Source organism: Empidonax traillii, unplaced genomic scaffold, assembly GCF_003031625.1.
Source record: "Empidonax traillii isolate 1590-97213 ecotype Southwest subspecies unplaced genomic scaffold, ASM303162v1 scaffold116:size1738432, whole genome shotgun sequence".
In the NCBI taxonomy this organism is placed as follows: Eukaryota; Metazoa; Chordata; class Aves; order Passeriformes; family Tyrannidae; genus Empidonax; species Empidonax traillii.
The window spans coordinates 1,490,825-1,502,419 of record NW_020955309.1 but is presented as its reverse complement, the minus strand read 5'-3'; the positions used below and the strand labels follow the sequence as shown (position 1 = coordinate 1,502,419).

General features: G+C 53.8%; 2 protein-coding genes across 2 annotated transcripts in view; both read left to right on the top strand.

Moving 5' to 3' along the window:
- Positions 1-1,620, top strand: part of CAST (calpastatin) — a 51,376-nt gene extending 49,756 nt beyond the window's left edge. The window contains 2 exon segments of the mRNA XM_027882981.1: positions 179-247; positions 385-1,620. Of these exon segments, the coding sequence (XP_027738782.1) occupies positions 179-236 (58 nt within the window). The 3' untranslated portion in view covers positions 237-247; positions 385-1,620.
- A 2,134-nt stretch (positions 1,621-3,754) lies between these two features.
- LOC114057135 (M-phase inducer phosphatase 2-like) lies at positions 3,755-11,065 on the top strand. The gene is made up of 15 exons (XM_027883005.1): positions 3,755-3,943; positions 4,086-4,213; positions 4,699-4,750; positions 4,971-5,012; positions 5,334-5,370; positions 5,522-5,629; positions 5,710-5,829; positions 6,172-6,249; positions 6,391-6,564; positions 6,684-6,779; positions 7,148-7,210; positions 7,313-7,411; positions 7,756-7,889; positions 7,991-8,102; positions 8,351-11,065. Exons 1-15 carry the CDS (start codon positions 3,843-3,845, stop codon positions 8,489-8,491), a joined length of 1,485 nt encoding a protein of 494 aa, XP_027738806.1. The 5' UTR covers positions 3,755-3,842; the 3' UTR covers positions 8,492-11,065.
- Positions 11,066-11,595: the final 530 nt, after the last annotated feature.

Sequence of the window (11,595 nt, the reverse complement as noted above, 5' to 3'; positions counted from 1 at the left end):
AGGTGGGGGGTGTCTCTAACTCCTCTTCAGGAGGGTGTTCAGAGCTGTGACTAAATTTTCTGTATTTCAAGTGCAGATCATGCTTATGTCTGAATTGTGATTCTGATGAGTGTCTGTCACTGTTTGATTTCAGATTTTTAGCTTAGTTCAGTTTCTCACTGTCTCATCCTCTCTTTAGGCAAAGGGACAGTCCTCCAGCAGCAAATCTGAGAAGCAGAAAACAAGCTAAACATTAAAACATTATCAGGTGAGATTTCTTCTTCCCTGGGCTACCACAAAAACAACTCATGTTCATGTTAGTAAGCCCAGATTTATGTCATGAGGTTTATTTCCATGTCACAGAAGACAAGCACTCTGACTTTTCTTTGGCTTTCTTCCCCCCAGGATCCTGGCACATCGTGTAAAATGTCTTCTTTCTGTGGGTGGATAGTTACTCCTGAGGAACAAAAGCTGATGCTGAAAGCACATGGTTATTCTGGGTGATTTTTGTACAGTGATACTTGCCGCACTTTTTTTTCATCTTTCCTTTTTCCCCGGTAGTAGGCTCAGGTGGTTTGTTTCTTTCCCTTAGCCATTCAGTTCATTAGACTCATATAGTCTGACTGTTTTGTAATTTCCTTCAGTGTTCAGAAGGAAAGAATTCTTCTATTTGCAAGAAATATATTCCACCAATGAAGAGCAATGCCAAAAAAAAAGAAAGTGCTGCAGACTTTTGCACATAATCTCCGCATAGTGCCTCTAACTCTCTGAAGAGTTCGTATGTGCTAGCATTTTAACATTGCAGTGAATGCCTTAAGTGTTCTGGAATATAGCGAGCTTTAGTTATCCTCAGCTAGGGCTGTGCAGGCTTTGCTCAGGACGGATCCTGGTAGGAAAACCGCAGGTCAGCTGTGGGTGGATAAAGGCTGAGAAACTGGGGATTTAGGCTGCTTCTTCCAGCACATCTGGTAATAAAGCAGGTATTTGGGATGCTGCTTAACTGTAGTTAAAATACACTAGGACAGGATTCCCCCCACCTCCCCAATTCCCCCAATTGTATCTGTACCGTTATATCATAATTTCAGGAGTCTCCTGGACTGAACAAACACAAGTCTTAGTGTAACAGTGACACTGCTACCATCGCAGAAGGGGAAATTGAGAAGGGGCAATGAGTCTTGGCCGAAATCGAAGTTTAGGTCCACAGGCAGACTCTTTTTTTGTTTAAATCTTATTTTGCACTGTTTCTGGTCCTTCTGTTCCTCGCACTCCAGCAGGGAATGCAGAAATAGGGCCGAAGTTAACGCTGCAGGGGACAATGTCCCATTCTCCTGCCCTGCGGGAGAACAGGCACGGGCAGGGGCCTTTCACGAGTCTGCTGCAGTCAGGGCTGTCAGGACAAGTGTCTCCGTGGGTTTCCCTCTGCCTTCCTCCCCTGCAAAACATCCTTTTGCTCATCCTTATACGTGTTACAGCTCCTCCCATCAGCTGCCAGAGGAAGGTCTCCTACCGACACCAAAACCCGGCTCAGGGTGTGGCCCTGGAGGCAGAGACAGCCTGGAGACTGAAGTTGGGGATATTTAGACTCGAGACTGTGCTTCCAGTGTGCACCGTACCACACTAATAAAAGTTTTTAAGGATGCACTGCGTCGTTCCTTAGCTTTTCATTTATCCCCTACTCGTGTGTAACAGCTGTTGTAAGGCAAAAGAAACACCCAGAAATCATCAAAAAACTCCAATACATTGACATATTAAAACTGAAAATTAAAATCACCCTATTGGTGATGCTCTGCGAAGCCTTTCACAAACTCATCAAAATCCTGCTACAGTTTTTTCCCTCTTTCCTTTGGATTTCAAAGCTGTATCTCAGTTAACTAGGACCAGATCTAACTTGAGAGGTCCCACTGTGCAAGGGAAGCAGCTGAAAGATCAAGACATGAGCCTAGAGTTTTCAGAAAAGAAATTACTTTGCTGGAGAAAATTCCAGTTAGAACTTGTGTTCAAATGTGCAAGTGTACAAATAATTAGCCATCACCTTTAGAGTACACCAGTGGGTTTTGACTTGTTGGGAAGGTGCAGTCGAGGTGAGAGAAGAGCAAGGCACAGTCAACTACTTAGGACTGATTCCAGATTGTTTTTTTCCCAAAGGCTTGACCTTTGTAAAAAGTTTACAGCTGCTTCAGCATCTCCATGGGGAAACTGAGGCAGGTTGAAAATAAAACAGCAGGGCCTCATATCAAAGGTGTGGTAGAAACAGCAAAGAAATAAGTATATTTAGGCACAAGAGGAGTTCATTGATTTTTTTTTTCTTTTTTTAAAGTTTAGAACAGAACTGAAAGTTTTCTGCAGGTAAACAGAGAAGATCATTCACAAATAAAGAAACTCTACCAATAAAAATTCCACCTCCAAGATTTCAGCTTCGCTTTCTTGACTAACAGTCACTTCTGGCATTGGAATGAGCTGCCCAGGAAGGTGGTGGATTCTCCCTCCCTGGAGGTATTTAAGAAGAGACTAGATGTGGCACTTAGCGCCACAGTCTAGTAACTGTGGTGGTAGTGGATCAAAGGCTGGACTTGATGATCTCAGAGGTCCTTTCCAACCCATCTGCTTCTATGATTCTAAGCCCAAGGTAGTAATTTTTTGCAGAGCAGTTACCTTCCAGTTCTCATTATTACCCAGCAGGTGAGATATAAAGACCCTTAGCAAAGACTTGAATTACAATGTGAGCCAAAATATGGGGCAAAGGATGATGCTGCCTCAGGACTGCCTGAGGCCAGCACCAATAGAATGCTCCTGCTTCCCACTTGCCTGCATCATCCATTCCCTAGAATCCTGCCGAGCCCACCCTATGCACAGCAGAAAGACACAACCCCTATGAATAACCAGCAACAACCATGAAGGGAAAAACAACCTTTGCGATGGAAGTCTCATGAGAGAGAAAACGGGTTCACCGCAGCTGGAAAGCTGTCATGGGGTGTTTTTGGTTGTAAATCCCTGCTGCCCAGAACATCCAGGCTGGGTGCGAAAGCAGAAGAAAAAAAAAACTCGATTAATGTCACTCACCCAGAACAACGAAAGGAAGGAAATTGTTTTCCTTAAGCCTCAAGCACTAACCACCCAGGAGAGGAAGAAAAACCTGCTATTTGAAAGACAGACTGGACTTCTGGAGTTAAAAGTGCTTGACTGTCAGTCCGATGTCTCCAGGCCAGCTGTGTCACCTCAGCATTTGTAGATACGGATACTTTACCACATCTGCCACATCTTCCACTCACTCTCAGCATGTTGAACTTCGGGCATGACGAGTCAGACCGCTTTGAGCACAACCCCAAAGGCAGCCGTGGCACCCCCTCTCAGCTCCGCTCCGGCCCGGCCCGGCCCGGCCCCTCCAGCCCGGCAGCGCCTCCTTCGAGGCCCGCGCCGCGGCCCCGCCCCCTACGCGCTGGGCACGCCCCCTTTCCGCTAGGGCTCCGCCCCTGACGCCCAGGCCACGCCCCCAAGCCCCGAGCCCGACTCTCATTGGCTGCCGCCTCCTCGCTGTTGCTGGTTCGTTGTTGTTGTTTCGTTGTTGTGCCAAACGGGAGCGAACCGGGAGCGAAACGGGCGTGACCGCAGTGGGAGCCCAGTGTGAGCCGAGCGTGTCACCTGCCGCTGACAGCTCTCCTCTGTCCCTGTCACCTGTCACTCTCCCCTGCCCCCGTCACCTGTCACTCTCCCCTGTCCCTGTCCCTGTCCCTGTCCCTGTCCCTGTCCGCTGCCGGCCCCGGACCGGCCCCAGCCCCGGCACAGCGCGACCAGACCGCGCTCCGCTGCCGGCCAGGCGCTGCCGGACACCCACACTCGCTCGCTCGCTCGCTCCCTCCACGGCCATGGCGCTGTGCGGCGGCCGCGGGCTGCCCGGGCTGGCGGGCACCTCCCCGGGGCTGTCCCCGCTGCCGCTGGACGCGGGACACCCGGCGGAGCCGGGCAGGTGAGGGGCTGCGGCGCGCTGGGGGGGGTTGCGAGGGGCCGCTTGGAGGATCTGGAAACCCCCGCTCCCTTCACTCCCCCGGGGAGAGAAGGGCCCACGCGCACGCCGGGGCACTGACCCTTCCCCTCCCGGCCGTCCGCAGGCTCTGGAACACCCCGAAGCGGTGGGGCGAGGGGCTGCCCCTGCCGTGGCTCTCGCCCACCCTGTCCCCGGAGCCGGTGGCCTCGCCCCGTCCCCGGGACTCCGTCTGCTCCCGGCCCTCGGATGCCGGTGAGTGACGGAGCTGCTGCGCCCCCACAACCGCCCCCAACCGCCCCCCGAGCCGGGGGTCGTGCACAGGGGGTTGCGGGCACTGTCAGGGGGTCCCCGCACGGGCAGGGAGGGCTTGGCCGAGTGCCTGCCGAGGGAGGTTGAGGCGGGGGCTGCCGGGGGAGGATGGGCAAGAACCGCCAGCTCTGCTCCCTGGGGCTCGGCAACGGACCAGCCCGCTGGGCTCCCTGGGCACGAGGACACGGGACACTCCATGCGCCACCGGTGCCACCCGCCTTGGGATCCTGGGGGGCGGGTTCAGGGCCCCCCGTGAGGGCACAGCCCTTGCCCCTGGCCGTGGTTCCTCGCCGGCGCTGGCTGCAGCAGAGGGCAGCTCAGCCGGCACGTGGGGGCTCCCTGCCCGGCCGGCTCCTGCCACGGGCCCTGGGCTGGGGGCAGGAGCCCGAGCCACACCCCGGGGCTACCCCTGCCCCTTCTTCCCGCAGGACTGGGACTGGACTCCCCCACACAGCACGACCTCGCGGCGGCGGAGGAAGCGTGAGTGCCCCAGCCCCACGGTCCCCCCGCCGACACCCCCTCGCCCTCCCTTGGCTCCCACGGGCACCACTGCCCGGGCTCAGCCTTACTGGGGAGCTGAGCATCCAGCTGTGCCCCCCCCCCTCCCCCCCAATCTCTTTCTGGGAGGTGAGAAGCCGGACTGCTTGGGCTGGGACATGGGGTGCCACTCCCCCTAAGCCCAGCTCTCCTCTGCCCACAGCTTCGAGAAAATGATCCTGAGTTGCAGCAGACTCCTCCAAGGGTAAGTGAAGGCGCTCTGTCCCTGTCCCAGTGACAAAAGCCAAGCTGTCCCTGTGCCCAGCCTGTCCCTGTCCCAGACCCAAAACCCAGCCTGTTCCCTTTCCCCTCCTGGGGTCCCGCTCACTTCACTCCACCGCTGTTTGCTCAGTGCCTGGAGGTGCTTTTGCCCCAGGGTCCCCTTGGGGAGCTGGCACAGCCCTGGGCAGGTCTCACCGCACTGGGAGGAGCTGGGGGACACAGGGTGCCACGGCACAGGGGTGGGACACCGCTGGTCCAGGACGCCTGCTCTCGTGTGAACCCTTTCCTTTGCCTGCTCCTGCAGCCCAAAGCTCCACCTGCGGAGGATCCGCTCCTTGCCGGTAAGTAACTAACTCCTGGAGGCTCTGCAGGGCTGAGCACAGCGTGGCCGGTTCCTGCTCTGTGCCTGGCCCAGCTGGGAGGAGCAGGATGGAGCCAGGAGAGGGCTGAGGGGGGCTGTGCAGCACCTCTCAGCCCTCCTCTGTCCCACAGCCGTGTGCTGTGGAGTCCAGCCCGATCCTGAAGGACATCTCCCGCTCCGGGGAGTTCAACGTCCGCAGGGGCCGAGTGCGGAAGGCCTGCAGGGAGCCCGAGGATGAGGTGAGGGGGGCAGCGAGGCGAGGCCTGGGGAGGGCAGGGCAGGGGCAGAGGGGCGCTAACGTTGTGCCTCCGCACCGCAGGAGGGCTTTGTCCCCAAGAAGCGGCCGAGGCTGGACCAGCAGAGCCAGCTGGCCGCCGGCCATGGGGCTGCCAGGAGGGACCCCCTGGCCACAAGACCCTGCTCCACATCCAACCTGCTGGTGAGAGGGGCTGCAGGGCTCGGGAGGGACCCGGGGCTGGGGGATCCTGGGGCTGGACACGGCAGCTCCAACTTCCCCGCCTGCCCTGGACACCTGTGGATGTTGCAGACGAAGGCGCTGGGGGGGTCACGCGCACACCCTGTCTCCAAATCGAGCGGGCATGGGGCTGGCCCCACTGCCCAGCTGTGGGGCCATGGCCCGTGCCTGTGGAGATGGATGGACCTTGGGCAGGGGACCTATCGCTGCCCGGGGCTGAGGGGCTGACAAGCAGCCAGAGGCACTTTTTCTCCTCACCATCTCCTCTGCTCTCCCCCGTGGGCCCCCCGGCCGCCGCCCTGGCAGAGTGATGCCACCGTGCCCCGGGGCACTGCTGAGAACGTGCTGACCTCGAGGATGCTGAGGAAGGAGGAGGCAGAGCTGGTAAGTTGAGGAAGAGCCCTGGGGCTTGGACAGAGCCCCAGGCTGCAGCCTCAGGGTTCTCCAGCTGGGGCCTCGTCCCCTGCCCTCCTGGTGCTGGGGGCTTGCTGGACCCCCGGGCAGCCACACGGGCTCTCCCCGCAGCGTCCGGGCAAGCGCAGCAAGTGCCGGCAGCTCTTCTGCTCGCACTCGGGGACCAGCAGGCCCATCAGGCCCAACCTGAAGCGGGCACACCCCCGCGATGAGGACACCCCTGTCAAGGCCAAGAAGCAGAGGATGGGGGCCGGCAGCCCCTGCCAGGAGGCGTCGTTGGAGCCGGTGGGTGACAGGGAAGCCCCAGGGGGAGATCCAGCCTGTCCCCAGTGGGACTGGGCCGTGCCCCGGCTCTGCTGGAGCCCCTGCTCACATCGGGCGCTCTCTCCTTTGTACCCGCACAGGAAGAGGGGCTGCAGCATTGCAGGTCTGCCCAGCGTGAGGAGATCAAGAGCCCGCTGGACAACGATGACCAGGACCTCATCGGGGACTTCTCCAAGGTAGGGCCACGAAGACAGGGATGGTCTGCAGGTGCTGCCCCCCTTAATCTGAAACAGGGACCACCATCGGAGCCCCGCACGGGTGCAAGAGCCCAAACTAGCTGCTGGCACAAACTGCCTGGGGAAATGGGGCCTTGGGCCTGTGACTTTCCTGTGCCTGCAGCCCGCAGAGTGGATGAAGAGCCCAATCCCTGCTCCTCTGGAGCCACCGAGGTGCCATAGCCACGTCTGCCATGGGCAGACTCTTCTCCTCCCCTGCGTAAACAGAGCTGGCAGCTGGGCAGGGTTCTGGGCTGGGGGAACAGGTGGCACCCTCTGGGAGGTGTCCCTGGGAGGCACAGGACCCCAGAGCCCATGGTCTCCTCCAGGCTCACCTCCTGCCGATGGTGGAGGGGAAGGACCCCGGCCTGAAGTACATCTCCCCTGACACGGTAAGGGGGCAGCAGCCTCTGCCCAGCCCCCCCGTGGGGCTCCCTGCCTGCTCCCCCACCGCCCCCCAAGCGTTCCCCCTTGGTGACGGGCTCCCCCCGCAGTTGGTGGCAGTGCTGACGGGGCAGTGGAGCAGCTTCCTCCAGAGCAGCATCGTCGTGGACTGTCGCTACCCCTATGAGTACGAGGGGGGCCACATCAAGGTCAGAAGGGCTCCTGTGCCCTCTGGGGCTGGGAGGAAGGGGGGTGTCTGAAACCCACCGAACCTCGGAGATGCTCACCCCCCCACTTAAGGTCAAGCAGTCCCCCCAGGAGGTGCCGAGACCTCCCCAGAGGGGCTAAAGAGCCCCCCCCAAGGGTCACCGGCGTTCCCCAGAGGCCAAGCCCACGCGGAGGGGTTGATCCCCAATTGGAAGGAGGAGGGGGATGGTGCCCAAGTAGGCTGGGGGATGGTGGTGGTGGAGGGAGACCGGGGGCAGTGTCCCGGCATTCCTGCCGACTAAACAGGAGGCAGACGGGGAAAAAGGTGCCTCCTGTCCCTCCCCAGGGTGCTGTCAACCTGCCCCTGCAGCGGGATGTGGAGCGATTCCTGCTGGAGCAGCCCATCCTGCCCCTGGAGCCCAGCAAGAGGGTGATCATCATCTTCCACTGCGAGTTCTCGGCTCACCGCGGGCCCAAAATGTGAGTGGGGCGACGGCGGGGCACACTGGGCTCTGCCAGCCCCCCAGGCACGCCCGCATCCCGGCACGGCCATCATGCCGTGGCCTTTCCCTGTGCCCCAGGTGCCGCTTCCTCAGGGAGAAGGATCGCTCCTGTCACGAGTACCCCCAGCTCCACTACCCCGAGCTCTATGTCCTGAAGGGCGGCTACCGGGATTTCTTCCTGCAGTACCCGGTGAGTGCCCCCACTGCGTCCCCTCGGCGGGAGGGCGTCCCCGTCAGCAGGCCGAGGCCTGGGGACATGAGGGGGGAACCCCCTGGAACCCCTGCTCGGCCCAGCAGGGAGGGGGAGCTGTGGCTCCGAGCATCCTCCAGGAGGGCACGGATCTCCAGGGCCGGGGGGCCGGTGGCGCTGGCTTTGCCCCGGGCTGGCTGGGGACCGGGAGCTGCGCTCCGCTCGCTGACAGGGCCGTGGCTTCCCAGGCACTCTGCGAACCGCAGGACTATCGGCCCATGGAGCACCGCGCCTTCCAGGAGGACCTGCGCCAGTTCCGCTGCCAGAGCCGGCCCCGGGCGGCAGAGCGCAGCCGGCCGGACTTCTGCAGCCGCCGCCTGCCCCGCTGAGCGCTCGGGGGCCCGCAGCCCCTCCGTGGGCAATGGGCGACCTGCCGACTGCGAGGGCTTCCCTTGGCCGGGCAATGTGCCTTGGCTTGGCCTGCTTGGTTAGGACTCGTTGAATGTCTTGATTATTGTTAGGAGTGCTTTAATGTAGTAGTAATTGTTAGGAGTGGTTTCATGTCTTGGTTATTGTTAGGACTGGTTTAATGTAGTGGTTATTGATAGGATTAGTTTAATGTCTTAATTATTTGTTAGGATTGGGGTTTTGTGCCTTCTTTATCGTTAGAATTGGTTTATTGTTTTGCTTATTTTGTTTGTGTCTTTTTTTATTTTTAAGATTGTTTCTTCATTTCTGTTACGGAATTCATAAGTTTTAAGGAAGGAAGGAAAAAAATGTTGGATACTCAATTAGCTACATAGAATATTCCTGAACTAGTTTGGTTTGTGTAAAATCAGTGCACAAAGTCCTTCATAGCATCAAATGACTTCCTTAACTGTAAATGAGGCAACCACTTTAATCACAATCCTGTAAAGGTATTCCACGGTTCTTCATTTCCTTTATAGACAAAAAGTCACCCCCGAGGAAATGTGTAATACTGACAAGCAGCAGAACTGGCTTCCAATCTGTTTGCTTTTTTCTTGCTGTAAAATTTGCCAGCACAAAATTCTTTATACTACGATTTGAGCCAAAACATAAGAGAAAATGTCACTGGCAGAATGGATAAACATCATAATACCTGAGATTTATTTGTATTTTGTTCCTCTTTGACAAGGCTTTTGCTATTGCTTCTAGCAGGACAGCTACAGCAAGCTATAGTAACTTTGCTCTTACTGCATATACAACAGATACAGAGTGTATGACAAGTTTCTTTTTCAAAATTATTGCTTGAATTTTTAGCTGAAGAAAAAGCATTTCTTCCCCTCAACAGCAGAGGAATGAATATTTTATGGTCAGATCTTGCTGGGTCAGCTAGATCTCACTCCTTTAGCAATATGGTTCCAGGCTGCAATATTAATATTATGGCGGGTTTTTTTTAGGGGAGCATTTATTAATGCAGCTTCCCTGAAAAACAAACAAACAAATGATCAAATTATCCCTCTAGCAACTAGGTTACTTTATATTAATAACAACAACAACAAAGCTTTAGATAAAACTCAACTACTTTTAGATTTAATTTCACAGACAGGAACTACAAAATGATCAGGCATCATATGCACAGGGGATAATACAAAAGCCATATTTCTTGATTTATATACCATGGTATATAAATCCATGAAGAAACAAATGATTCTGCTTTCTGGATTAGAGCCTTGAATGGTTTAAATAATGGAGAGTGTAGCCATTGCTCTTTCTTGTGCCAGCCAGCTGGACTAAGCCCAGAGAAAGTCCTCCTTCACAAAGAGCAGCATACACACCCTTCCAGCCTGGAAAGTGCTTTCCCTGCAGAGCCAAGCAGTGGATTGTTAGACTTTTGATGCTCCAATAATGCTGTCAAAGACTTCAGGCTGATGTCGATGAAATGATTTACAGTAGCCTTAACATTTATGGAAAGAAACTAATTGTAATTATAAACACATAAGAAAATAATTTTATTTTTTTCTGTATGTTTTTTTGGTTGTTATTACATTTATGACTTTAAAAAAATAAGACAGACAGCACTGCCCTGGGGTTGCTTCATAGCTAGAGGCTGGCATGTTTCACAGGAGAGGTAAATCCACCTCTGAGCCTTCTCCTCTTTCTCCCACCTTGCACGGCCTTGCACCTCATCTATCAGCTTTCTGATTATACCATGGAATGGAACTAGGGCTCAGGTTTGGAATGTATTTCCAGGATTCAGCCTGTACATTTTGAGTACTTTCAGATGCAAGCCTCCATTTTTAACTGCTGAGCAGCCTCCTAAAATGGATGTTTATAATAAAATTGAACATTTTCAGCCGGTATAACTTAATTGCATTAAATTACAATGCATTAGTATGATATACAGGCACATTTTAGAGGTGGTAATGGTTGTTTTCCAATAATGTGTCCTAATCATCAGCAAAGCCGTGCTCACACTGATCTCTAACCCTTTTGGAAGCAGCTGATGGTCATGTACAAGGCCAGGTGCACTTACAAGAAAACGTGCTCTTTGTTCACAATCTGAAAGCACTGCTTAAACATTAAGTGTTTTTATACAATATCTGATGATCTGTTAAAATATGGATTAAAAAAAAGATAATGTTAAACAGAATTAACTTTCAGTAAAGTCAGTGTTACCACACCAGTTTGGCTGTCAAACAGTACACTTCTGCTCTTGTAATTATGAAGGAGTAGTTATTTAGTTATTAATTTTTAGTGTGGGTCTACATTCTTTGGGTCTACAGCAAAATAACAACACAACAAGCCTGACTCTTTCTCCAGGAGTCTTTACAGCCTACACTAAAAGCTTCATTAAGCTTTTGTCCTCCCAGAGTGTCCAGCTACATATTCTGCTGCAGTAAAATAGCGATAATATCACTAAATACTTTGTATTACAGAAAAATGTGTAACATCACAAGAAATGGGTAATAAAACTTAATTCAGCATTATGGAACTTAAAATTACAAGTGTTTCTTCATTCTCAAAATGTACAGTAGAATTTCATGCTGCCCTAGATATTCATAGACTCTGAACCTTTAACCACTGCAATTTATACTTGACCATTTGCATTTCACTTCAGGGGCACATTTGTGCTGTAAGCAGCACAGTGCAGAGACAGTGATTTTTGGCTTAGGTGACTTTGTGCACCCAGTGCAGAAGTGAATCCTATAAACACAAACTCATGACATGAAAGTGTGCAGTGATAGAATCAAACAGCACCTCATCCTTGGACGGATGTGTTTAGTTCCATTTCCAGGTTGGAACCACTAAAAAGCTATTATGGTTAAAAACATAATGTCAGGCCACAAAATCAACTTAGCCCCACCCTCCCAAGTGTTCAAAGTATTCATTACACAGGTTAAAAGTATGACTTTCTAATGCTAGCAGTAATTTTCTTTTCCTTATCTTCTCCCCCCAGCAAGTCTGACACACACTGTTTCTGACTTCACGAACCCTTTCAAGACCTCTGATAAAAATCACGAGGTCATTC

Bases quoted from the DNA above. Each gene is read 5' to 3' on its own strand.
- LOC114057135 (XM_027883005.1), top strand. From the start codon at position 3,843: ATGGCGCTGTGCGGCGGCCGCGGGCTGCCCGGGCTGGCGGGCACCTCC. The intron at 4,214-4,698 runs GTGAGTGACGGA...TTCTTCCCGCAG, and splicing joins CTCCCGGCCCTCGGATGCCG to GACTGGGACTGGACTCCCCC. The intron at 6,250-6,390 runs GTAAGTTGAGGA...CTCTCCCCGCAG, and splicing joins GGAAGGAGGAGGCAGAGCTG to CGTCCGGGCAAGCGCAGCAA.